Source organism: Phalangium opilio, unplaced genomic scaffold (assembly GCF_054372755.1).
Source record: "Phalangium opilio isolate 3A_F unplaced genomic scaffold, DU_Popi_V2 ptg000060l_1, whole genome shotgun sequence".
Lineage (NCBI taxonomy): Eukaryota > Metazoa > Arthropoda > Arachnida > Opiliones > Phalangiidae > Phalangium > Phalangium opilio.
In genome coordinates, this window is record NW_028324177.1 from 770831 (window position 1) to 795113 (window position 24283).

The following is a 24283-nucleotide window of genomic DNA, read 5'->3' on the forward strand; positions in this document are numbered from 1 at the left end:
CATGCTCAACTCATAGACCTACCGTGTAGTTAGTTGCATTTAAATAGTCACTAATTTACTTTTGCAAAAACTCGGGTCCGTCCGGGATTTGAACCTAGGACCACTCGCACCCTAAGCGAGTATCTTACCCGTAGACCAACGGACCATGTGTGTAACCAAACATGCTCAACTCATAGGCCTACCCTGAAGTTAGTTGCTTTTAAATAGTCACTAAATTACTTCTGCATATACTCGGGTCCGTCCGGGATTTGATCCCGGGGCCACTCGCACCCTAAGCGAGTATCATTCCCCTAAACAAGCGGACCATCTGTGTAACTAAAAATGCTCGACTCATAGACCTACCCTGTAGTTAGTTCCATTTAAATAGTCACTAATTTACTTTTGCAAAAACTCGGGTCCGACCGGGATTTGAACCTGGGACCACTCGCACCCTAAGCGAGTATCATACCCCTAGACCAACGGACCATGTGTGTTACCAAACATGCTCATCTTATAGGCCTACCCTGTAGTTAGTTGCATTTAAATAGTCACTAAATTACTTCTGCATAAACTCGGGTCCGTCCGGGATTTGAACCCGGTACCACTCGCACCCTAAGCGAGTATCATTCCCTAAACTAACGAACCTGGTGTGTGACTAAACATGCTCAACTCATAGGCCTACCTTGAGGTTAGTAGCTTTTAAATAGTCACTAAATTACTTCGGCAAAAAGTCGGGTCCGTCCGGGATTTGATCCCGGGACCACTCGCACCCTAAGCGAGTATCATTCCCCTAAACAAGCGGACCATGTGTGTAACTAAAAATGCTCAACTCATAGACCTACCCTGTAGTTAGTTGCTTTTAAATAGTCACTAATTTACTCTTGCAAAAACTCGGGTCCGTCCGGGATTTGAACCTGGGACCACTCGCACCCTAAGCGAGTATCATACCCTAAACCAACGAACCTGGTGTGTGACTAAACATGCTCAACTCATAGACCTACCCTGTAGTTAGTTGCATTTAAATCGTCACTAATTTACTTTTGCAAAAACTCGGGTCCGTCCGGGATTTGAACCTGGGACCACTCGCACCCTAAGCGAGTATCATACCCCTATACTACAGGACCATATGTGTAACAAAATATTCTCAACTCATAGGCCTACCTTGAAGTTAGTAGGTTTTAAATAGTCACTAAATTTCTTCGGCAAAAACTCGGGTCCGTCCGGGATTTTATCCCGGGACCACTCACACCCTAAGCGAGTATCATACCCCTAGACCAACGGACCATGTGTGTAACCAAACATGCTCAACTCATAGGCCTATCCTGTAGTTAGTTGCTTTTAAATCTATATCTATATAAATCAAAGTCCTGACTGACTGATTGACTGACTGACTGACAGACTGACTGATAATCAACGCCCAGCCCAAACCGCTTGCCCTAGAAGGCTGAAATTTTGCAGGAACGTTACTCATAAGTAGTAGGCGCGTACTAAGAAAGGTTTTTCCAATCCGCCGCCATCTTAAAAAATGGCGCCCAGAAATGTAAAAAATCTTTGCTATGCAACAACCTCCGCGCGTTTCAACCGATTTCGCAAATATTTAGTACACTGCTTTCCTTTAACCTATAGACGGGCTGAATGGTCTTCCGGGTTCGATTTGTTGCCATCTTTTAAAATGGCGGCCAGAAATTTAAAAACCCTTCTTTATGGAATAGTGTCCGCGTGAAAAGTAATAAAAAAATGTTCCGACGGGCTGACGGGCAACGCCGAGTGCCTTCGCTCCTAGGGTGCTACAAAAAATTGGTCATCAGGAAAATCTGCACATTCTTAGTATCATTTTGATGGAAGTTCTTATTACACGCGAGCGACGCTGCGGGTAACAGCTAGTAGTCACTAAATTACTTCTGCATAAACTCGGGTCCGTCCGGGATTTGAACCCGGTACCACTCGCACCCTAAGCGAGTATCATTCCCTAAACCAACGAACCTGGTGAAATAAAGCCATATTGCGCGCTTTAAACTTATACACTGAATTTATCTAAAGTTGGTTCGGGGATTATTTATTTAAAAGAATTAGTCTATTTTTAAAGTAAAACATGAACAAAAAAAAGAAATTTATTTCGGTTAAAAATTCTTAGCTCCTTTCGCTACAAAGTTTCTTTCAAGACTACCTTTTTCTTTACACAGTGGTTCCATACAAAAAGAGAGGGGCTTAAGAGAGGCAAGCTAAGACGGTGAATCCCCGAGAAATTTTCCATTTCATTCTCTATTGAAGAGTCGTTGCCCAGATAAACCTAGGGGCGCTGAAAAGGGGAAAACTTCTCGGGAATGGTTTTTACTTCGACATGAAGTTATCAAATGCACTTAAAAGGAAGTTATCAAAGGAAATTTTCAAAAACACAAAGTTAATTTCTATGGTGAAATTTAAATTAAATCTTAATTTACCACAAACTCCCCCCAAAAATGGGGATTTGAAAAAAAAGACTCATTTTTCTCTTTCTTTTTCCTTTGACTGTACTTAATTTGAAATTTCTATAGGGTATAGTAACTGGAGGGGTCGCTTAATTTCTCCTCCTAAACTAGTTTTTAAGGTTGCTGATCGAATTATTCCATATCTACCTTGATGTAGGTCCTGTACTCTACATAGTTTCCACAAATGACGTGGTAAACGATCATCCTTTAAAATTACTACGTCTCCAATCTTAAGATCACGAGCAAATTTTACTAATTTCCCAGATTTTTGGGCAGATCTTAACTCTAATAAGTATTCCTGTCTCCATCTCACCCAAAAACGATTTAACAATTCTTGGCGGTACTTCCACCTTTTAGTTAATTCTCCATAACTAACGGATAACTCGCCTACCTTAAACTTTCTAGGGGGCAGAGTGTCGAGTCTTTTTCCCAAGAGGAAGTGGGAAGGCGTGAGTGGTGAAGGCTCCTGTTTATCGCTGTATAGATAACTAACAGGTCTGGAATTAACTACAGATTCGGCCTCAATGACCAACGTTTCCAATTCTTCGTAAGTCAACAAAGCACGACCAATTACTTTCTTAAGGCAACCCTTTACCACTCCTACCATGCGTTCCCACATTCCTCCCCACCAGGGAGCTCGATCTACAATGTAGGACCATTTAATTTTCTTTTCCCCAAAATATTGTATAAGTTCCGGGGACAGGACACTGTTCCAGAGTTTGTTGAGTTCTTTCTCTGTTTTCTTGAAGGTTTTCGCATTGTCTGATAGCATTATGCGACACACACCGCGTCTCGCCACGAATCTTTTAAATGCCATTATGAATTTTTCCGCGCTCAAACTAGTGACTACCTCGAGATGTACGGCTCGCGTTACCGCACAAGTAAACAACGCGATGTAGGTTTTCGATTCTACAAACCTTTTCTGATCCGTGTTATACGACTTGACCATGAGTGGTCCACAAAAGTCGACCCCCGTGTTTTCAAAAGGCGCGCTTTCATTAACTCGAATTGGCGGAAGCGGCGCGGTTTCTCTGGCTAGAGCTTTCGATTTCACGCGCGCGCATTTTAGGCACTTGAAAAGGGTAGTTTTTACCACCTGGCGGCCCCGCGGAATCCAGAATCGCGTACGTAGACTTGACAGCGTGGAATTGACACCCATGTGCATGACTTCCTCGTGGCGTTTGTTTATCAACAAGATCGTGAACGCGTGGTCATTTGGCAAAATAATCGGGTGTTTTTCATCGAAGCTAAGGTTTGCGAAGCCTAGCCTCCCTCCCATGCGGAGAATCCCATTCTGGTCAATGAATGGTTTTAAATCGGCGATTTTTGAAGTTTGAAGAAATTCTTTTTTATCAGAAATAGCGTCGAGTTCTTGAGGGAACGTTTCTCTTTGAACCGCTTTAACCCAATAAGTTTCCGATTCCAATATCTCATCTGTATTTATCTCTCCTGTTTTCTTTTGGTCTTTATTTCTGATGTTAAAGACGAATCTTTTAATCCAGGCTACCACTCTAATTACCCGTGATAGTTTTGAATGATTCTTTAGGTTTAGCAGTGGTTCTCTTTGACTTTGGAAGTTGTTTACGTAATATACAGAAGAATTTTCGTATTTCGCGCGGCGTTCGTTCTCAGCTTCAGCCGGTAAACTGGGTTTGATTTCGTTTTTCTGAGCCGGCCATTCACATTGTTCTTTCCACAAAAAGGACGGGCCTTTCCACCAGGTTTCACTTTCTTTTAATTTGCTCGCGTTAACCCCTCGAGTCAAAAGATCGGCTGGGTTTAACTTGCCTGGAACATGATTCCAAAGGATTGGATCTGTACTTTGTTGTATTTCGCTAACTCTGTTCTGTACGAACGGTTTCCAGGTTTTAGCATTGCTTTTAATCCACGAAAGCGTTACCGTGGAATCGCTCCAGAAATATTTCGACGGCTTTTCTTCGCTGAAGTATTTTTCGACAGTTTTCGTAAGCCTCGCGCCAATGACCGCTGCCATGAGTTCTAGCTTGGGAACCGAAAGTTTCTTGAGAGGTGCGACTCTTGATTTCGACGCGCCAAGGATGACTTTTACTTTTCCTTGACTTTCTGAACGGATATATATCGCGGCGCCGTATGCCTTTTCACTGGCATCTGTGAAACAATGTATTTGGATCGTTTGACCATAGCCGTAATATCTCGGTACTTCAATTTCCGTAAGTTTAGTGAGATCTTGACACCACGTGTTCCACAGTTCGATCAAGTCGTCATCGATACGCTCATCCCATTTAGTTCCACGTACCCACAGTTCTTGAAATAGGCATTTTACCACGATAATGAAGGGTGATAAAAATCCTACTGGGTCGAAAATCCTCGAAGAAGCTTGTAAAACGAATCGCTTTGTATTCTTTTGCAATCTAAGAAACTCCAATAGGCTTGTAACCTCGAAAAAGAATATATCTTGTTTTGGTTTCCAAGCTATTCCCAGAACTTTAAATGATACTGGCTGTGGTTGATCAGACTCTCCTTCATCTAATAATTGCGTATTAAGCCACTCAGAGTTAGATTGGAATTTTCGGAGAGGCATTCCGGCTTCTTTTAGAATCTCTTTCGCTTCAGTGGCAAGGGTTAAAGCTTTTTCATTGTCATCCGCTCCCCCTCCCACGTCATCTACGTAAAGTTGTTCTCTCAATAGTTTGTAGGCTGTAGGGAATTTTTCCTTGTATTTTTCAATGTGATGGCGTATAGTCGCTCCTAGCAAATACGGGCTAGCGTTTAATCCAAAGAGAACTCTCGTCATTCTCAGGGTAATAATTGACATCTTATTAGGATCCAATTCTCTTCCTTCTATCCAAAAGAATCTAGTTACGTCACGATCTTCTTCGGCAAGACGTACTTGAAGGAAAGCCTTCTCGATATCCGCGGTAAAGGCTATACGGTTTTTACGAAATTTAATCAACATGCCTAACAAATCGACATTCAATGGATGCCCAGCATTTAGGCAATCGTTGACAGAAGGCGCGTTAAAGCCGTGTGATGATCCGTCAAATACCACTCTGACTTTTGTTGTGGTTCTCTGCTCGTTGACAACTTCTGAGTGTGGCAGGTAGAACGTACGCTCTGTTTCTCCTGGGGTGTCCACAAGTTCTGCCATCCCATGTTGAAGATACGTTTCTATTACTTTAGCGTATTCCTCAAACAACTTGGGTTGTTTTCTAAATTTACGTAGTTGATTGAAAAATCTTCTTTCGGCTACGGCTTTGTTATCGTTTGTTAGCTTCACTTCCGGTTTCCACGGAAGTCTAACAACGTAGCGTTCCCCATCGAATTTAACGGTCGATTCGAATTTTTCGTTAATAGAATCTTCATAAGCCTTGTCTTCTTCCGACTTGTCTATAATTCCCAGAGAATCCAAATTCCACAATGATTTCAGATTTTGAGAAACAAGTTCGTCTTCAGTTTGATCTTCCAGGGAATTGTTCACGTGCGTGAAGAATACGTTAACGCTGTACACGCTAGTATCTGTAACGCTTCCCTTCGCGTTTTCATGGGGTCCAAGAAAAGTCCACCCAAAGATCGTATCAACGGCTTTGAGTTTTGTAGAGAGATTTTCTACTTCGCCGGTGGTTATTTTCCATATAAAATCCGCCCCTATCAGTAGGGAAACTTCTTCATCCGTCGCATGTGGTCCTTCAGGAGGCGTGTCCGCTATTTTCCAACGTTTACCTTGAGTCAAGCTTTCGATTTCGTTTTTAGGCATACTAGGTATCTTCCCCCCTATTTTTGGGGTTTCTACCGCTTCCATGCTAACTCTGTTTGTTTCGTAAATGCTTCCGACGGAAAATTTAACGCGTGATCGCTTGACTTTAGTCAAGATTCCTGGGAAGGAATTAATATCAAGATTTTCCGTTCCTAAAACAGGAAGATTTAGTTCTTTTGATAACTTCGACGTTATATACGTCCTCTGGCTAGCAGTGTCGATGAGACATCTCGCGGAAACTTCCTTGCCGTTATTTGAAATTTTAACCCAAGCGGTTTGAAGGTAAATTACCGGTTTTATTTCCGGTTCAACTTGATCTGTAATGGCCATTGAAACTATGGTCTCTTGTTCTCGATTTTCTTCCGAGGTCGCTTCCACGGGATCGTCAGGGTATTGCTTTCCACAGACCACGTGACTATGGCGTTTAGTGCAATATTTGCATTTGATCCCTTTCTTAAAGCAATTTCTGGCAATATGTCCAGCATTTAGACAGACGTAACAGGAGCCTTTCAGTACTTCTTTTCTTTCTGAAGCCGTTAACCGCTTGCAAGTTGTTAAATCATGCGCTTCCTTGCAAAATATACATTTAGCGGCTAATTTTGTGGGGTTTGCGACCGTGGTGTAAGAGAATGTTGAAGACGCGGGTTTAGACCTGTGGCCTGAATGCTCTTTTAAACCCGAATCAAGCCGTTTATTATCTTTTTCGTTTGAACCGAACGATTTCTTTAATTGCGCGGCCTGTTCTCGACTTTCGACTTCTTCACGGAGAAACTCGACTAATTTATTCATGCAAAGCATTCCCTCTTTTTGGCTCCGGACGGAATAGTTCAAAACAATGTCTTCCGGTAAAAGTTCCGTAATCATAGGAATAATGAACGTGCCATAATTTTCAGAATCAACTTTTAAAGCTTGCAATCCACTTACTGTTATCGACAAGGTATCTAAGAGCCTTCTTAGACCCTTGATGTCCGTAGATTTCTTAACAGGTTCGAGAGACCTTAATTTGTCTCTGTGGGCTCGAATAAGCGTTTCTCTTTTTCCAAAGCGGTCAGTTAGCTTCTCTATGGCTTCTCCGTATGTTATGGCTAAACCGGAAACACACGTTAACGCGGTTCCTCCGAGGTAACTTTTTAGGTAGACCAACTTATCTTCTGGATCTATATCTTTCTTGTGTATAGTTACTTCATACTGACTCCAAAATTCTTGCCAGCGGCTAACCTCCCCGTAGAACTTTTCCACGTTAATTCTTGGTAGTTTTACCGAGGCCACGTTTCCCGCGTTTCTTAACTGATTTTGACCTAACGCGACACTGTTACTCTGCGAGTTTGCATTAATTACCGCACCGTTATTTTGATGAGTAGAAATGGATGGAGTAATTAAGGTGTTCTGAGATGACGCAACCGAAGGCGTGTGACTCGCGCACCGATTGTTCTCTTCAATTGTCTCTATACAGATTGCTTGATAATGACGCACCTTATCTTCAATGTCTTCGCTCTCTTGTAGGTCTTTGTCGAACAGGTCTTGATCCACAATCGTATTTTGGACTTGTTCGTCTATTAACTTTAACTGGGTGATTTTTTCCACCAATTTCAATCTATACGTCGTTAATTGAATGTTCGTTAGCGGCGTTTGTGCTGAAGGGTCAGTCTCTTTGTCCATCGCCTTGCACATCTTTGTTATTGAACTTCTTAATGATGCCCTTTTTCTTACGAGTCTTGCAGGGTCGTCCATCTTCACTAATCGTGCGTAGTTAAAGGCGCTTCTCGGACTCAATTCTTGTCTCCTCGAAGTATTAACCTCGCTCGCGATCTCTAATAAACTAATTAAACTGCTTTTATCTAAACTTCCCGGGTTTCGGCACCATGAAATAAAGCCATATTGCGCGCTTTAAACTTATACACTGAATTTATCTAAAGTTGGTTCGGGGATTATTTATTTAAAAGAATTAGTCTATTTTTAAAGTAAAACATGAACAAAAAAAAGAAATTTATTTCGGTTAAAAATTCTTAGCTCCTTTCGCTACAAAGTTTCTTTCAAGACTACCTTTTTCTTTACACAGTGGTTCCATACAAAAAGAGAGGGGCTTAAGAGAGGCAAGCTAAGACGGTGAATCCCCGAGAAATTTTCCATTTCATTCTCTATTGAAGAGTCGTTGCCCAGATAAACCTAGGGGCGCTGAAAAGGGGAAAACTTCTCGGGAATGGTTTTTACTTCGACATGAAGTTATCAAATGCACTTAAAAGGAAGTTATCAAAGAAAATTTTCAAAAACACAAAGTTAATTTCTATGGTGAAATTTAAATTAAATCTTAATTTACCACACCTGGTGTGTGACTAACCATGCTCAACTCATAGACCTACCCTGTAGTTAGTTGCATTTAAATAGTCACTAATTTACTTTTGCAAAAACTCGGGTCCGTCCGGGATTTGAACCTGGGACCACTCGCAACCTAAGCGAGTATCATACCCCTAGACCAACGGACCATGTGTGTTTCCAAACATGCTCATCTTATAGGCCTACCCTGTAGTTTGTTGCTTTTAAATAGTCACTAAATTACTTCTGCATAAACTCGGGTCCGTCCGGGATTTGAACCCGGTACCACTCGCACCCTAAGCGAGTATCATTCCCTAAACCAACGAACCTGGTGTGTGACTAAACATGCTCAACTCATAGGCCTACCTTGAAGTTAGTAGCTTTTAAATAGTCACTAAATTTCTTCGGCAAAAACTCGGGTCCGTCCGGGATTTTATCCCGGGACCACTAACACCCTAAGCGAGTATCATACCCCTAGACCAACGGACCATGTGTGTAACCAAACATGCTCAACTCATAGGCCTACCCTGTAGTTAGTTGCTTTTAAATAGTTACTAAATTACTTCTGCATAAACTCGGGTCCGTCCGGGATTTGAACCCGGTACCACTCGCACCCTAAGCGAGTATCATTCCCTAAACCAACGAACCTGGTGTGTGACTAAACATGCTCAACTCATAGACCTACCGTGTAGTTAGTTGCATTTAAATTGTCACTAATTTACTTTTGCAAAAACTCGGGTCCGTCCGGGATTTGGACCTAGGACCACTCGCACCCTAAGCGAGTATCATACCCCTAGACCAACGGACCATGTGTGTAACCAAACATGCTCAACTCATAGGCCTACCCTGTAGTTAGTTGCTTTTAAATAGTCACTAAATTTCTTCTGCATATACTCGGGTCCGTCCGGGACTTGATCCCGGGACCACTCGCACCCTAAGCGAGTATCATTCCCCTAAACAAGCGGACCATGTGTGTAACTAAAAATGCTCAACTCATAGACCTACCCTGTAGTTAGTTGCATTTAAATAGTCACTAATTTACTTTTGCAAAAACTCGGGTCCGTCCGGGATTTGAACCTGGGACCACTCGCACCCTAAGCGAGTATCATACCCCTAGACCAACGGACCATGTGTGTAACTAAAAATGCTCAACTCATAGACCTACCCTGTAGTTAGTTGCATTTAAATAGTCACTAAATTACTTCTGCATAAACTCGGGTCCGTCCGGGATTTGAACCCGGTACCACTCGCACCCTAAGCGAGTATCATTCCCTAAACCAACGAACCTGGTGTGTGACTAAACATGCTCAACTCATAGGCCTACCTTGAAGTTAGTAGCTTTTAAATAGTCACTAAATTACTTCGGCAAAAACTCGGGTCCGTCCTGGATTTTATCCCGGGACCACTCACACCCTAAGCGTGTATCATACCCCTAGACCAACGGACCATGTGTGTAACCAAACATGCTCAACTCATAGGCCTACCCTGCAGTTAGTTGCTTTTAAATAGTCACTAAATTACTTCTGCATAAACTCGGGTCCGTCCGGGATTTGAATCCGGTACCACTCGCACCCTAAGCGAGTATCATACCCTAAACCAACGAACCTGGTGTGTGACTAAACATGCTCAACTCATAGACCTACCCTGTAGTTAGTTGCATTTAAATAGTCACTAATTTACTTTTGCAAAAACTCGGGTCCGTCCGGGATATGAACCTGGGACCACTCGCACCCTAAGCGAGTATCATACCCCTATACTACAGGACCATATGTGTAACAAAATATTCTCAACTCATAGGCCTACCTTGAAGTTAGTAGCTTTTAAATAGTCACTAAATTTCTTCGGCAAAAACTCGGGTCCGTCCGGGATTTTATCCCGGGACCACTCACACCCTAAGCGAGTATCATACCCCTAGACCAACGGACCATGTGTGTAACCAAACATGCTCAACTCATAGGCCTATCCTGTAGTTAGTTGCTTTTAAATAGTCACTAAATTACTTCTGCATAAACTCGGGTCCGTCCGGGATTTGAACCCGGTACCACTCGCACCCTAAGCGAGTATCATTCCCTAAACCAACGAACCTGGTGTGTGACAAAACATGCTCAACTCATAGACCTACCCTGTAGTTAGTTGCATTTAAATAGTCACTAATTTACTTTTGCAAAAACTCGGGTCCGTCCGGGATTTGAACCTGGGACCACTCGCACCCTAAGCGAGTATCATACCCCTAGACCAACGGCTCATGTGTGTAACCAAACATGCTCAACTCATAGGCCTACCCTGTAGTTAGTTGCTTTTAAATAGTCACTAAATTACTTCTGCATAAACTCGGGTCCGTCCGGGATTTGAACCCGGTACCACTCGCACCCTAAGCGAGTATCATTCCCTAAACCAACGAACCTAGTGTGTGACTAAACATGCTCAACTCATAGGCCTACCTAGAAGTTAGTAGCTTTTAAATAGTCACTAAATTACTTCGGCAAAAACTCGGGTCCGTCCTGGATTTTATCCCGGGACCACTCACACCCTAAGCGAGTATCATACCCCTAGACCAACGGACCATGTGTGTAACCAAACATGCTCAACTAAAAGGCCTACCCTGCAGTTAGTTGCTTTTAAATAGTCACTAAATTACTTCTGCATAAACTCGGGTCCGTCCGGGATTTGAATCCGGTACCACTCGCACCCTAAGCGAGTATCATACCCCTAGACTACAGGACCATATGTGTAACAAAATATTCTCAACTCATAGGCCTACCTTGAAGTTAGTAGCTTTTAAATAGTCACTAAATTTCTTCGGCAAAAACTCGAGTCCGTCCGGGATTTTATCCCGGGACCACTCACACCCTAAGCGAGTATCATACCCCTAGACCAACGGACCATGTGTGTAACCAAACATGCTCAACTCATAGGCCTATCCTGTAGTTAGTTGCTTTTAAATCTATATCTATATAAAACAAAGTCCTGACTGACTGATTGACTGACTGACTGACAGACTGACTGATAATCAACGCCCAGCCCAAACCGCTTGCCCTAGAAGGCTGAAATTTTGCAGGAACGTTACTCATAAGTAGTAGGCGCGTACTAAGAAAGGTTTTTCCAATCCGCCGCCATCTTAAAAAATGGCGCCCAGAAATGTAAAAAATCTTTGCTATGCAACAACCTCCGCGCGTTTCAACCGATTTCGCAAATATTTAGTACACTGCTTTCCTTTAACCTATAGACGGGCTGAATGGTCTTCCGGGTTCGATTTGTTGCCATCTTTTAAAATGGCGGCCAGAAATTTAAAAACCCTTCTTTATGGAATAATGTCCGCGTGAAAAGTAATAAAAAAATGTTCCGACGGGCTGACGGGCAACGCCGAGTGCCTTCGCTCCTAGGGTGCTACGAAAAATTGGTCATCAGGAAAATCTGCACATTCTTAGTATCATTTTGATGGAAGTTCTTATTACACGCGAGCGACGCCGCGGGTAACAGCTAGTAGTCACTAAATTACTTCTGCATAAACTCGGGTCCGTCCGGGATTTGAACCCGGTACCACTCGCACCCTAAGCGAGTATCATTCCCTAAACCAACGAACCTGGTGTGTGACTAAACATGCTCAACTCATAGACCTACCCTGTAGTTAGTTGCATTTAAATAGTCACTAATTTACTTTTGCAAAAACTCGGGTCCGTCCGGGATTTGAACCTGGGACCACTCGCACCCTAAGCGAGTATCATACCCCTAGACCAACGGACCATGAGTGTAACCAAACATGCTCAACTCATAGGCCTACCCTGTAGTTAGTTGCTTTTAAATAGTCACTAAATTACTTCTGCATAAACTCGGGTCCGTCCGGGATTTGAACCCGGTACCACTCGCACCCTAAGCGAGTATCATTCCCTAAACCAACGAACCTAGTGTGTGACTAAACATGCTCAACTCATAGGCCTACCTTGAAGTTAGTAGCTTTTAAATAGTCACTAAATTACTTCGGCAAAAACTCGGGTCCGTCCTGGATTTTATCCCGGGACCACCCACACCCTAAGCGAGTATCATACCCCTAGACCAACGGACCATGTGTGTAACCAAACATGCTCAACTCATAGGCCTACCCTGCAGTTAGTTGCTTTTAAATAGTCACTAAATTACTTCTGCATAAACTCGGGTCCGTCCGGGATTTGAATCCGGTACCACTCGCACCCTAAGCGAGTATCATACCCTAAACCAACGAACCTGGTGTGTGACTAAACATGCTCAACTCATAGACCTACCCTGTAGTTAGTTGCATTTAAATCTATATCTATATAAATCAAAGTCCTGACTGACTGATTGACTGACTGACTGACAGACTGACTGATAATCAACGCCCAGCCCAAACCGCTTGCCCTAGAAGGCTGAAATTTTGCAGGAACGTTACTCATAAGTAGTAGGCGCGTACTAAGAAAGGTTTTTCCAATCCGCCGCCATCTTAAAAAATGGCGCCCAGAAATGTAAAAAATCTTTGCTATGCAACAACCTCCGCGCGTTTCAACCGATTTCGCAAATATTTAGTACACTGCTTTCCTTTAACCTATAGACGGGCTGAATGGTCTTCCGGGTTCGATTTGTTGCCATCTTTTAAAATGGCGGCCAGAAATTTAAAAACCCTTCTTTATGGAATAATGTCCGCGTGAAAAGTAATAAAAAAATGTTCCGACGGGCTGACGGGCAACGCCGAGTGCCTTCGCTCCTAGGGTGCTACGAAAAATTGGTCATCAGGAAAATCTGCACATTCTTAGTATCATTTTGATGGAAGTTCTTATTACACGCGAGCGACGCCGCGGGTAACAGCTAGTAGTCACTAAATTACTTCTGCATAAACTCGGGTCCGTCCGGGATTTGAACCCGGTACCACTCGCACCCTAAGCGAGTATCATTCCCTAAACCAACGAACCTGGTGTGTGACTAAACATGCTCAACTCATAGACCTACCCTGTAGTTAGTTGCATTTAAATAGTCACTAATTTACTTTTGCAAAAACTCGGGTCCGTCCGGGATTTGAACCTGGGACCACTCGCACCCTAAGCGAGTATCATACCCCTAGACCAACGGACCATGAGTGTAACCAAACATGCTCAACTCATAGGCCTACCCTGTAGTTAGTTGCTTTTAAATAGTCACTAAATTACTTCTGCATAAACTCGGGTCCGTCCGGGATTTGAACCCGGTACCACTCGCACCCTAAGCGAGTATCATTCCCTAAACCAACGAACCTAGTGTGTGACTAAACATGCTCAACTCATAGGCCTACCTTGAAGTTAGTAGCTTTTAAATAGTCACTAAATTACTTCGGCAAAAACTCGGGTCCGTCCTGGATTTTATCCCGGGACCACCCACACCCTAAGCGAGTATCATACCCCTAGACCAACGGACCATGTGTGTAACCAAACATGCTCAACTCATAGGCCTACCCTGCAGTTAGTTGCTTTTAAATAGTCACTAAATTACTTCTGCATAAACTCGGGTCCGTCCGGGATTTGAATCCGGTACCACTCGCACCCTAAGCGAGTATCATACCCTAAACCAACGAACCTGGTGTGTGACTAAACATGCTCAACTCATAGACCTACCCTGTAGTTAGTTGCATTTAAATCTATATCTATATAAATCAAAGTCCTGACTGACTGATTGACTGACTGACTGACAGACTGACTGATAATCAACGCCCAGCCCAAACCGCTTGCCCTAGAAGGCTGAAATTTTGCAGGAACGTTACTCATAAGTAGTAGGCGCGTACTAAGAAAGGTTTTTCCAATCCGCCGCCATCTTAAAAAATGGCGCCCAGAAATGTAAAAAATCTTTGCTATGCAACAACCTCCGCGCGTTTCAACCGATTTCGCAAATATTTAGTACACTGCTTTCCTTTAACCTATAGACGGGCTGAATGGTCTTCCGGGTTCGATTTGTTGCCATCTTTTAAAATGGCGGCCAGAAATTTAAAAACCCTTCTTTATGGAATAATGTCCGCGTGAAAAGTAATAAAAAAATGTTCCGACGGGCTGACGGGCAACGCCGAGTGCCTTCGCTCCTAGGGTGCTACGAAAAATTGGTCATCAGGAAAATCTGCACATTCTTAGTATCATTTTGATGGAAGTTCTTATTACACGCGAGCGACGCCGCGGGTAACAGCTAGTAGTCACTAAATTACTTCTGCATAAACTCGGGTCCGTCCGGGATTTGAACCCGGTACCACTCGCACCCTAAGCGAGTATCATTCCCTAAACCAACGAACCTGGTGTGTGACTAAACATGCTCAACTCATAGACCTACCCTGTAGTTAGTTGCATTTAAATAGTCACTAATTTACTTTTGCAAAAACTCGGGTCCGTCCGGGATTTGAACCTGGGACCACTCGCACCCTAAGCGAGTATCATACCCCTAGACCAACGGACCATGAGTGTAACCAAACATGCTCAACTCATAGGCCTACCCTGTAGTTAGTTGCTTTTAAATAGTCACTAAATTACTTCTGCATAAACTCGGGTCCGTCCGGGATTTGAACCCGGTACCACTCGCACCCTAAGCGAGTATCATTCCCTAAACCAACGAACCTAGTGTGTGACTAAACATGCTCAACTCATAGGCCTACCTTGAAGTTAGTAGCTTTTAAATAGTCACTAAATTACTTCGGCAAAAACTCGGGTCCGTCCTGGATTTTATCCCGGGACCACCCACACCCTAAGCGAGTATCATACCCCTAGACCAACGGACCATGTGTGTAACCAAACATGCTCAACTCATAGGCCTACCCTGCAGTTAGTTGCTTTTAAATAGTCACTAAATTACTTCTGCATAAACTCGGGTCCGTCCGGGATTTGAATCCGGTACCACTCGCACCCTAAGCGAGTATCATACCCTAAACCAACGAACCTGGTGTGTGACTAAACATGCTCAACTCATAGACCTACCCTGTAGTTAGTTGCATTTAAATAGTCACTAATTTACTTTTGCAAAAACTCGGGTCCGTCCGGGATTTGAACCTGGGACCACTCGCACCCTAAGCGAGTATCATACCCCTAGACTACAGGACCATATGTGTAACAAAATATTCTCAACTCATAGGCCTACCTTGAAGTTAGTAGCTTTTAAACAGTCACTAAATTTCTTCGGCAAAAACTCGAGTCCGTCCGGGATTTTATCCCGGGACCATTCACACCCAAAGCGAGTATCATACCCCTAGACCAACGGACCATGTGTGTTACCAAACATGCTCAGCTCATAGGCCTACCCTGTAGTTAGTTGCTTTTAAATAGTCGCTAAATTACTTCTGCATAAACTCGGGTCCGTCCGGGATTTGAACCCGGTACCACTCGCACCCTAAGCGAGTATCATTCCCTAAACCAACGAACCTGGTGTGTGACTAAACATGCTCAACTCATCGACCTACCCTGTAGTTAGTTGCATTTAAATAGTCACTAATTTACTTTTGCAAAAACTCGGGTCCGTCCGGGATTTGAACCTGGGACCACTCGCACCCTAAGCGAGTATCATACCCCTAGACCAACCGACCATGTGTGTAACCAAACATGCTCAACTCATCGGCCTACCCTGTAGTTAGTTGCTTTTAAATAGTCACTTAATTACTTCTGCATATACTCGGGTCCAACCGGGATTTGATCCCGGGACCACTCGCACCCTAAGCGAGTATCATTCCCCTAAACAAGCGGACCATGTGTGTAACTAAAAATGCTCAACTCATAGACCTACCCTGTAGTTAGTTGCATTTAAATAGTCATAGTCACTAATTTACTTTTGCAAAATTTCGGGTCCGTCCGGGATTTGAACCTGGGACCACTCGCACCCTAAGCGAGTATCATACCCCTAGACCAACGGACCATGTGTGTTACCAAACATGCTCAACTCATAGGCCTACCCTGTAGTTAGTTGCTTTTTACCTCTCCGTGTGACGTAGTCCAGGAGAGGTTCTGTAACGGCTGTGTCTGTCTGTCTGTCTGTGTGTGTGTCTGTCTGTCTGTCTGTGTGTGTGTCTGTCTGTCTGTCCGTTGTTACACCCACGTGACCGCGTTCGCAGTTTGCGTATCGGAGCAAACGTGTTCGCCATTTCCGAACTGCTTTCACAGTCACGGAAATGGCTCCTCTACTTGAGTTCTCACACCACCATCTTCTGATCTTTGTCCATCCCACATGAACACCAGCCTGGTACTTATCTGGCTTCCAACACCTTCATCTTCTGTTCTTTGTCAATCCCACATTGACACCAGTCTGCACTTACACTGGCTTCTAATCACCACCATCTACTGGTCTTCCGTCTATTCCACATAGACACCAATCTGTATCATTGGCTTCTACTCCATTATCATCGTTTGGTTTTAGGATATACGCGGCGATCAGCTAGGGTTACGAGAAACGTCTAGCCTCCCTAAGGTGGGATCGGCCACCAAAGGTTTTCGCAATTGCGCTTTTTCCTTACTATTATAATGGAATCGAATCGTATATATACCCCAAAATTTGAAGAAAGCGGGAAGAGGGGTACCCTTCACTTTAAACGTCAATATTAGCAAAGTTTGAGAAGATAATAGGTATAACTTTATTTTAAACGATTTAACTATTATTAATGTTAATTATTGAAGATTAAAATAATTAAAAATAATTATATTTATTTAAATATTAAAGATAAACCTCTCGTACAAAGAGAGATTATCAATGCCTCCTGTATCAACCAAGGCCCGTGCATGCGATATATTTCCTTCATTGCCTCCTATATCTACCAAGGCCCGTGCATGCGATATATTTCCTTCATTGCCTCCTGTATCTATCAAGGCCCGTGCATTGTGATATATTTCATTCATTGCCTCCTATATATATAAAGGATGAGGGCAAAAGTTTTTCATTGGATAATTTTGTTTATATAATCTTCTCGACACGGAGAGGTAATATTTTGGTTTTCCCAACTTGTAAATAGTCACTAAATTACTTCTGCATAAACTCGGGTCCGTCCGGGATTTGAACCCGGTACCACTCGCACCCTAAGCGAGTATCATACCCCTAGACCAACGGACCATGTGTGTAACCAAACATGCTCAACTCATAGGCCTACCCTGTAGTTAGTTGCTTTTAAATAGTCACTAAATTACTTCTGCATAAACTCGGGTCCGTCCGGGATTTGAACCCGGTACCACTCGCACCCTAAGCGAGTATCATTCCCTAAACCAACGAACCTGGTGTGTGACTAAACATGCTCAACTCATAGGCCTACCTAGAAGTTTGTAGCTTTTAAATAGTCACTAAATTACTTCGGCAAAAACTCGGGTCCCTCCTGGATTTTATCCCGGGACCACTCACACCCTAAGCGAGTATCATACCCCTAGACCAACGGACCATGTGTGTAACCAAACATGCTCAACTAAAAGGCCTACCCTGCAGTTAGTTGCTTTTAAATAGTCACTAAATTACTTCTGCATAAACTCGGGTCCATCCGGGATTTGAATCCGGTACCACTCGCACCCTAAGCGAGTATCATACCCTAAACCAACGAACCTGGTGTGTGACTAAACATGCTCAACTCATAGACCTACCCTGTAGTTAGTTGCATTTAAATAGTCACTAATTTACTTTTGCAAAAACTCGGGTCCGTCCGGGATTTGAACCTGGGACCACTCGCACCCTAAGCGAGTATCATACCCCTAGACTACAGGACCATAGGTGTAACAAAATATTCTCAACTCATAGGCCTACCTTGAAGTTAGTAGCTTTTAAATAGTCACTAAATTTCTTCGGCAAAAACTCGAGTCCGTCCGGGATTTTATCCCGGGACCACTCACACCCTAAGCGAGTATCATACCCCTAGACCAACGGACCATGTGTGTAACCAAACATGCTCAACTCATAGGCCTATCCTGTAGTTAGTTGCTTTTAAATCTATATCTATATAAATCAAAGTCCTGACTGACTGATTGACTGACTGACTGACAGACTGACTGATAATCAACGCCCAGCCCAAACCGCTTGCCCTAGAAGGCTGAAATTTTGCAGGAACGTTACTCATAAGTAGTAGGCGCGTACTAAGAAAGGTTTTTCCAAACCGCCGCCATCTTAAAAAATGGCGCCCAGAAATGTAAAAAATCTTTGCTATGCAACAACCTCCGCGCGTTTCAACCGATTTCGCAAATATTTAGTACACTGCTTTCCTTTAACCTATAGACGGGCTGAATGGTCTTCCGGGTTCGATTTGTTGCCATCTTTTAAAATGGCGGCCAGAAATTTAAAAACCCTTCTTTATGGAATAATGTCCGCGTGAAAAGTAATAAAAAAATGTTCCGACGGGCTGACGGGCAACGCCGAGTGCCTTCGCTCCTAGGGTGCTACAAAAAATTGGTCATCAGGAAAATCTGCACATTCTTAGTATCATTTTGATGGAAGTTCTTATTACACGCGAGCGACGCCGCGGGTAACAGCTAGTAGTCACTAAATTACTTCTGCATAAACTCGGGTCCGTCCGGGATTTGAACCCGGTACCACTCGCACCCTAAGCGAGTATCATTCCCTAAACCAACGAACCTGGTGTGTGACTAAACATGCTCAACTCATAGACCTACCCTGTAGTTAGTTGCATTTAAATAGTCACTAATTTACTTTCGCAAAAACTCGGGTCCGTCCGGGATTTGAACCTGGGACCACTCGCACCCTAAGCGAGTATGTACCCCTAGACCAACGGACCATGAGTGTAACCAAACATGCTCAACTCATAGGCCTACCCTGTAGTTAGTTGCTTTTAAATAGTCACTAAATTACTTCTGCATAAACTCGGGTCCGTCCGGGATTTGAACCCGGTACCACTCGCACCCTAAGCGAGTATCATTCCCTAAACCAACGAACCTGGTGTGTGACTAAACATGCTCAACTCATCGACCTACCCTGTAGTTAGTTGCATTTAAATAGTCACTAATTTACTTTTGTAACCAAACATGCTCAACTCATAGGCCTACCCTGTAGTTAGTTGCTTTTAAATAGTCACTAAATTACTTCTGCATATACTCGGGTCCAACCGGGATTTGATCCCGGGACCACTCGCACCCTAAGCGAGTATCATTCCCCTAAACAAGCGGACCATGTGTGTAACTAAAAATGCTCAACTCATAGACCTACCCTGTAGTTAGTTGCATTTAAATAGTCACTAATTTACTTTTGCAAAAACTCGGGTCCGTCCGGGATTTGAACCTGGGACCACTCGCACCCTAAGCGAGTATCATACCCCTAGACCAACGGACCATGTGTGTAACCAAACATGCTCAACTCATAGGCCTACCCTGTAGTTAGTTGCTTTTAAATAGTCGCTAAATTACTTCTGCATAAACTCGGGTCCGTCCGGGATTTGAACCCGGTACCACTCGCACCCTAAGCGAGTATCATTCCCTAAACCAACGAACCTGGTGTGTGACTAAACATGCTCAACTCATAGACCTACCGTGTAGTTAGTTGCATTTAAATAGTCACTAATTTACTTTTGCAAAAAACTCGGGTCCGTCCGGGATTTGAACCTAGGACCACTCGCACCCTAAGCGAGTATCATACCCCTAGACCAACGGACCATGTGTGTAACCAAACATGCTCAACTCATAGGCCTACCCTGAAGTTAGTTGCTTTTAAATAGTCACTAAATTACTTCTGCATATACTCGGGTCCGTCCGGGATTTGATCCCGGGACCACTCGCACCCTAAGCGAGTATCATTCCCCTAAACAAGCGGACCATCTGTGTAACTAAAAATGCTCGACTCATAGACCTACCCTGTAGTTAGTTGCATTTAAATAGTCACTAATTTACTTTTGCAAAAACTCGGGTCCGTCCGGGATTTGAACCTGGGACCACTCGCACCCTAAGCGAGTATCATACCCCTAGACCAACGGACCATGTGTGTTACCAAACATGCTCATCTCATAGGCCTACCCTGTAGTTAGTTGCTTTTAAATAGTCACTAAATTACTTCTGCATAAACTCGGGTCCGTCCGGGATTTGAACCCGGTACCACTCGCACCCTAAGCGAGTATCATTCCCTAAACCAACGAACCTGGTGTGTGACTAAACATGCTCAACTCATAGGCCTACCTTGAAGTTAGTAGCTTTTAAATAGTCACTAAATTACTTCGGCAAAAACTCGGGTCCTTCCTGGATTTTATCCCGGGACCACTCACACCCTAAGCGAGTATCATACCCCTAGACCAACGGACCATGTGTGTAACCAAACATGCTCAACTCATAGGCCTACCCTGCAGTTAGTTGCTTTTAAATAGTCACTAAATTACTTCTGCATAAACTCGGGTCCGTCCGGGATTTGAATCCGGTACCACTCGCACCCTAAGCGAGTATCATACCCTAAACCGACGAACCTGGTGTGTGACTAAACATGCTCAACTCATAGACCTACCCTGTAGTTAGTTGCATTTAAATAGTCACTAATTTACTTTTGCAAAAACTCGGGTAATTTACTTTTGCAAAAACTCGGGTCCGTCCGGGATTTGAACCTGTGACCACTCGCACCCTAAGCGAGTATCATACCCCTAGACTACAGGACCATATGTGTAACCAAATATTCTCAACTCATAGGCCTACCTTGAAGTTAGTAGCTTTTAAATAGTCACTAAATTTCTTCGGCAAAAACTCGGGTCCGTCCGGGATTTTATCCCGGGACCACTCACACCCTAAGCGAGTATCATACCCCTAGACCAACGGACCATGAGTGTAACCAAACATGCTCAACTCATAGGCCTACCCTGTAGTTAGTTGCTTTTAAATAGTCACTAAATTACTTCTGCATAAACTCGGGTCCGTCCGGGATTTGAACCCGGTACCACTCGCACCCTAAGCGAGTATCATTCCCTAAACCAACGAACCTAGTGTGTGACTAAACATGCTCAACTCATAGGCCTACCTTGAAGTTAGTAGCTTTTAAATAGTCACTAAATTACTTCGGCAAAAACTCGGGTCCGTCCTGGATTTTATCCCGGGACCACTCACACCCTAAGCGAGTATCATACCCCTAGACCAACGGACCATGTGTGTAACCAAACATGCTCAACTCATAGGCCTACCCTGTAGTTAGTTGCTTTTAAATAGTCACTAAATTACTTCTGCATAAACTCGGGTCCGTCCGGGATTTGAACCCGGTACCACTCGCACCCTAAGCGAGTATCATTCCCTAAACCAACGAACCTGGTGTGTGACTAAACATGCTCAACTCATCGACCTACCCTGTAGTTAGTTGCATTTAAATAGTCACTAATTTACTTTTGTAACCAAACATGCTCAACTCATAGGCCTACCCTGTAGTTAGTTGCTTTTAAATAGTCACTAAATTACTTCTGCATATACTCGGGTCCAACCGGGATTTGATCCCGGGACCTCTCGCACACTAAGCGAGTATCATTCCCCTAAACAAGCGGACCATGTGTGTAACTAAAAATGCTCAACTCATAGACCTACCCTGTAGTTAGTTGCATTTAAATAGTCACTAATTTACTTTTGCAAAAACTCGGGTCCGTCCGGGATTTGAACCTGGGACCACTCGCACCCTAAGCGAGTATCATACCCCTAGACCAACGGACCATGTGTGTTACCAAACATGCTCAACTCATAGGCCTACCCTGTAGTTAGTTGCTTTTAAATAGTCGCTAAATTACTTCTGCATAAACTCGGGTCCGTCCGGGATTTGAACCCGGTACCACTCGCACCCTAAGCGAGTATCATTCCCTAAACCAACGAACCTGGTGTGTGACTAAACATGCTCAACTCATAGGCCTACCTTGAAGTTAGTAGCTTTTAAATAGTCACTAAATTACTTCGGCAAAAACTCGGGTCCGTCCTGGATTTTATCCCGGGACCACTCACACCCTAAGCGAGTATCATACCCCTAGACCAACGGACCATGTGTGTAACCAAACATGCTCAACTCATAGGCCTACCCTGCAGTTAGTTGCTTTTAAATAGTCACTAAATTACTTCTGCATAAACTCGGGTCCGTCCGGGATTTGAATCCGGTACCACTCGCACCCTAAGCGAGTATCATACCCTAAACCGACGAACCTGGTGTGTGACTAAACATGCTCAACTCATAGACCTACCCTGTAGTTAGTTGCATTTAAATAGTCACTAATTTACTTTTGCAAAAACTCGGGTAATTTACTTTTGCAAAAACTCGGGTCCGTCCGGGATTTGAACCTGTGACCACTCGCACCCTAAGCGAGTATCATACCCCTAGACTACAGGACCATATGTGTAACCAAATATTCTCAACTCATAGGCCTACCTTGAAGTTAGTAGCTTTTAAATAGTCACTAAATTTCTTCGGCAAAAACTCGGGTCCGTCCGGGATTTTATCCCGGGACCACTCACACCCTAAGCGAGTATCATACCCCTAGACCAACGGACCATGTGTGTAACCAAACATGCTCAACTCATAGGCCTACCCTGTAGTTAGTTGCTTTTAAATAGTCACTAAATTACTTCTGCATAAACTCGGGTCCGTCCGGGATTTGAACCCGGTACCACTCGCACCCTAAGCGAGTATCATTCCCTAAACCAACGAACCTGGTGTGTGACTAAACATGCTCAACTCATAGACCTACCGTGTAGTTAGTTGCATTTAAATAGTCACTAATTTACTTTTGCAAAAACTCGGGTCCGTCCGGGATTTGAACCTAGGACCACTCGCACCCTAAGCGAGTATCATACCCCTAGACCAACGGACCATGTGTGTAACCAAACATGCTCAACTCATAGGCCTATCCTGTAGTTAGTTGCTTTTAAATCTATATCTATATAAATCAAAGTCCTGACTGACTGATTGACTGACTGACTGACAGACTGACTGATAATCAACGCCCAGCCCAAACCGCTTGCCCTAGTAGGCTGAAATTTTGCAGGAACGTTACTCATAAGTAGTAGGCGCGTACTAAGAAAGGTTTTTCCAATCCGCCGCCATCTTAAAAAATGGCGCCCAGAAATGTAAAAAATCTTTGCTATGCAACAACCTCCGCTCGTTTCAACCGATTTCGCAAATATTTAGTACACTGCTTTCCTTTAACCTATAGACGGGCTGAATGGTCTTCCGGGTTCGATTTGTTGCCATCTTTTAAAATGGCGGCCAGAAATTTAAAAACCCTTCTTTATGGAATAATGTCCGCGTGAAAAGTAATAAAAAAATGTTCCGACGGGCTGACGGGCAACGCCGAGTGCCTTCGCTCCTAGGGTGCTACAAAAAATTGGTCATCAGGAAAATCTGCACATTCTTAGTATCATTTTGATGGAAGTTCTTATTACACGCGAGCGACGCCGCGGGTAACAGCTAGTAGTCACTAAATTACTTCTGCATAAACTCGGGTCCGTCCGGGATTTGAACCCGGTACCACTCGCACCCTAAGCGAGTATCATTCCCTAAACCAACGAACCTGGTGTGTGACTAAACATGCTCAACTCATAGACCTACCCTGTAGTTAGTTGCATTTAAATAGTCACTAATTTACTTTTGCAAAAACTCGGGTCCGTCCGGGATTTGAACCTGGGACCACTCGCACCCTAAGCGAGTATGTACCCCTAGACCAACGGACCATGAGTGTAACCAAACATGCTCAACTCATAGGCCTACCCTGTAGTTAGTTGCTTTTAAATAGTCACTAAATTACTTCTGCATAAACTCGGGTCCGTCCGGGATTTGAACCCGGTACCACTCGCACCCTAAGCGAGTATCATTCCCTAAACCAACGAACCTAGTGTGTGACTAAACATGCTCAACTCATAGGCCTACCTTG

General features: G+C 43.7%; 1 protein-coding gene and 11 non-coding genes across 12 annotated transcripts; all 12 read right to left on the reverse strand.

Annotated features, from left to right (window-relative positions):
• Positions 1-2493: 2493 nt before the first annotated feature.
• On the reverse strand, positions 2494-7911 carry LOC149665826 (uncharacterized). The gene has a single exon (XM_089841481.1). The coding sequence runs from the start codon at positions 7909-7911 to the stop codon at positions 2494-2496; it is 5418 nt and encodes a 1805-aa protein (XP_089697607.1).
• Positions 7912-9549: 1638 nt separating this feature from the next.
• Positions 9550-9621, reverse strand: TRNAP-AGG (transfer RNA proline (anticodon AGG)). The gene has a single exon. It is a non-coding gene; the product is annotated as a tRNA-Pro (tRNA).
• A 2544-nt stretch (positions 9622-12165) lies between these two features.
• On the reverse strand, positions 12166-12237 carry TRNAP-AGG (transfer RNA proline (anticodon AGG)). Its single transcript has one exon. It is a non-coding gene; the product is annotated as a tRNA-Pro (tRNA).
• A 1266-nt stretch (positions 12238-13503) lies between these two features.
• Positions 13504-13575, reverse strand: TRNAP-AGG (transfer RNA proline (anticodon AGG)). Its single transcript has one exon. It is a non-coding gene; the product is annotated as a tRNA-Pro (tRNA).
• Positions 13576-14841: 1266 nt separating this feature from the next.
• TRNAP-AGG (transfer RNA proline (anticodon AGG)) lies at positions 14842-14913 on the reverse strand. The gene has a single exon. It is a non-coding gene; the product is annotated as a tRNA-Pro (tRNA).
• Positions 14914-16284: 1371 nt separating this feature from the next.
• Positions 16285-16356, reverse strand: TRNAP-AGG (transfer RNA proline (anticodon AGG)). The gene has a single exon. It is a non-coding gene; the product is annotated as a tRNA-Pro (tRNA).
• Positions 16357-17469: 1113 nt separating this feature from the next.
• On the reverse strand, positions 17470-17541 carry TRNAP-AGG (transfer RNA proline (anticodon AGG)). The gene has a single exon. It is a non-coding gene; the product is annotated as a tRNA-Pro (tRNA).
• A 2136-nt stretch (positions 17542-19677) lies between these two features.
• TRNAP-AGG (transfer RNA proline (anticodon AGG)) lies at positions 19678-19749 on the reverse strand. Its single transcript has one exon. It is a non-coding gene; the product is annotated as a tRNA-Pro (tRNA).
• A 248-nt stretch (positions 19750-19997) lies between these two features.
• Positions 19998-20069, reverse strand: TRNAP-AGG (transfer RNA proline (anticodon AGG)). The gene has a single exon. It is a non-coding gene; the product is annotated as a tRNA-Pro (tRNA).
• Positions 20070-20317: 248 nt separating this feature from the next.
• On the reverse strand, positions 20318-20389 carry TRNAP-AGG (transfer RNA proline (anticodon AGG)). Its single transcript has one exon. It is a non-coding gene; the product is annotated as a tRNA-Pro (tRNA).
• A 1621-nt stretch (positions 20390-22010) lies between these two features.
• TRNAP-AGG (transfer RNA proline (anticodon AGG)) lies at positions 22011-22082 on the reverse strand. Its single transcript has one exon. It is a non-coding gene; the product is annotated as a tRNA-Pro (tRNA).
• Positions 22083-23152: 1070 nt separating this feature from the next.
• TRNAP-AGG (transfer RNA proline (anticodon AGG)) lies at positions 23153-23224 on the reverse strand. The gene has a single exon. It is a non-coding gene; the product is annotated as a tRNA-Pro (tRNA).
• Positions 23225-24283: the final 1059 nt, after the last annotated feature.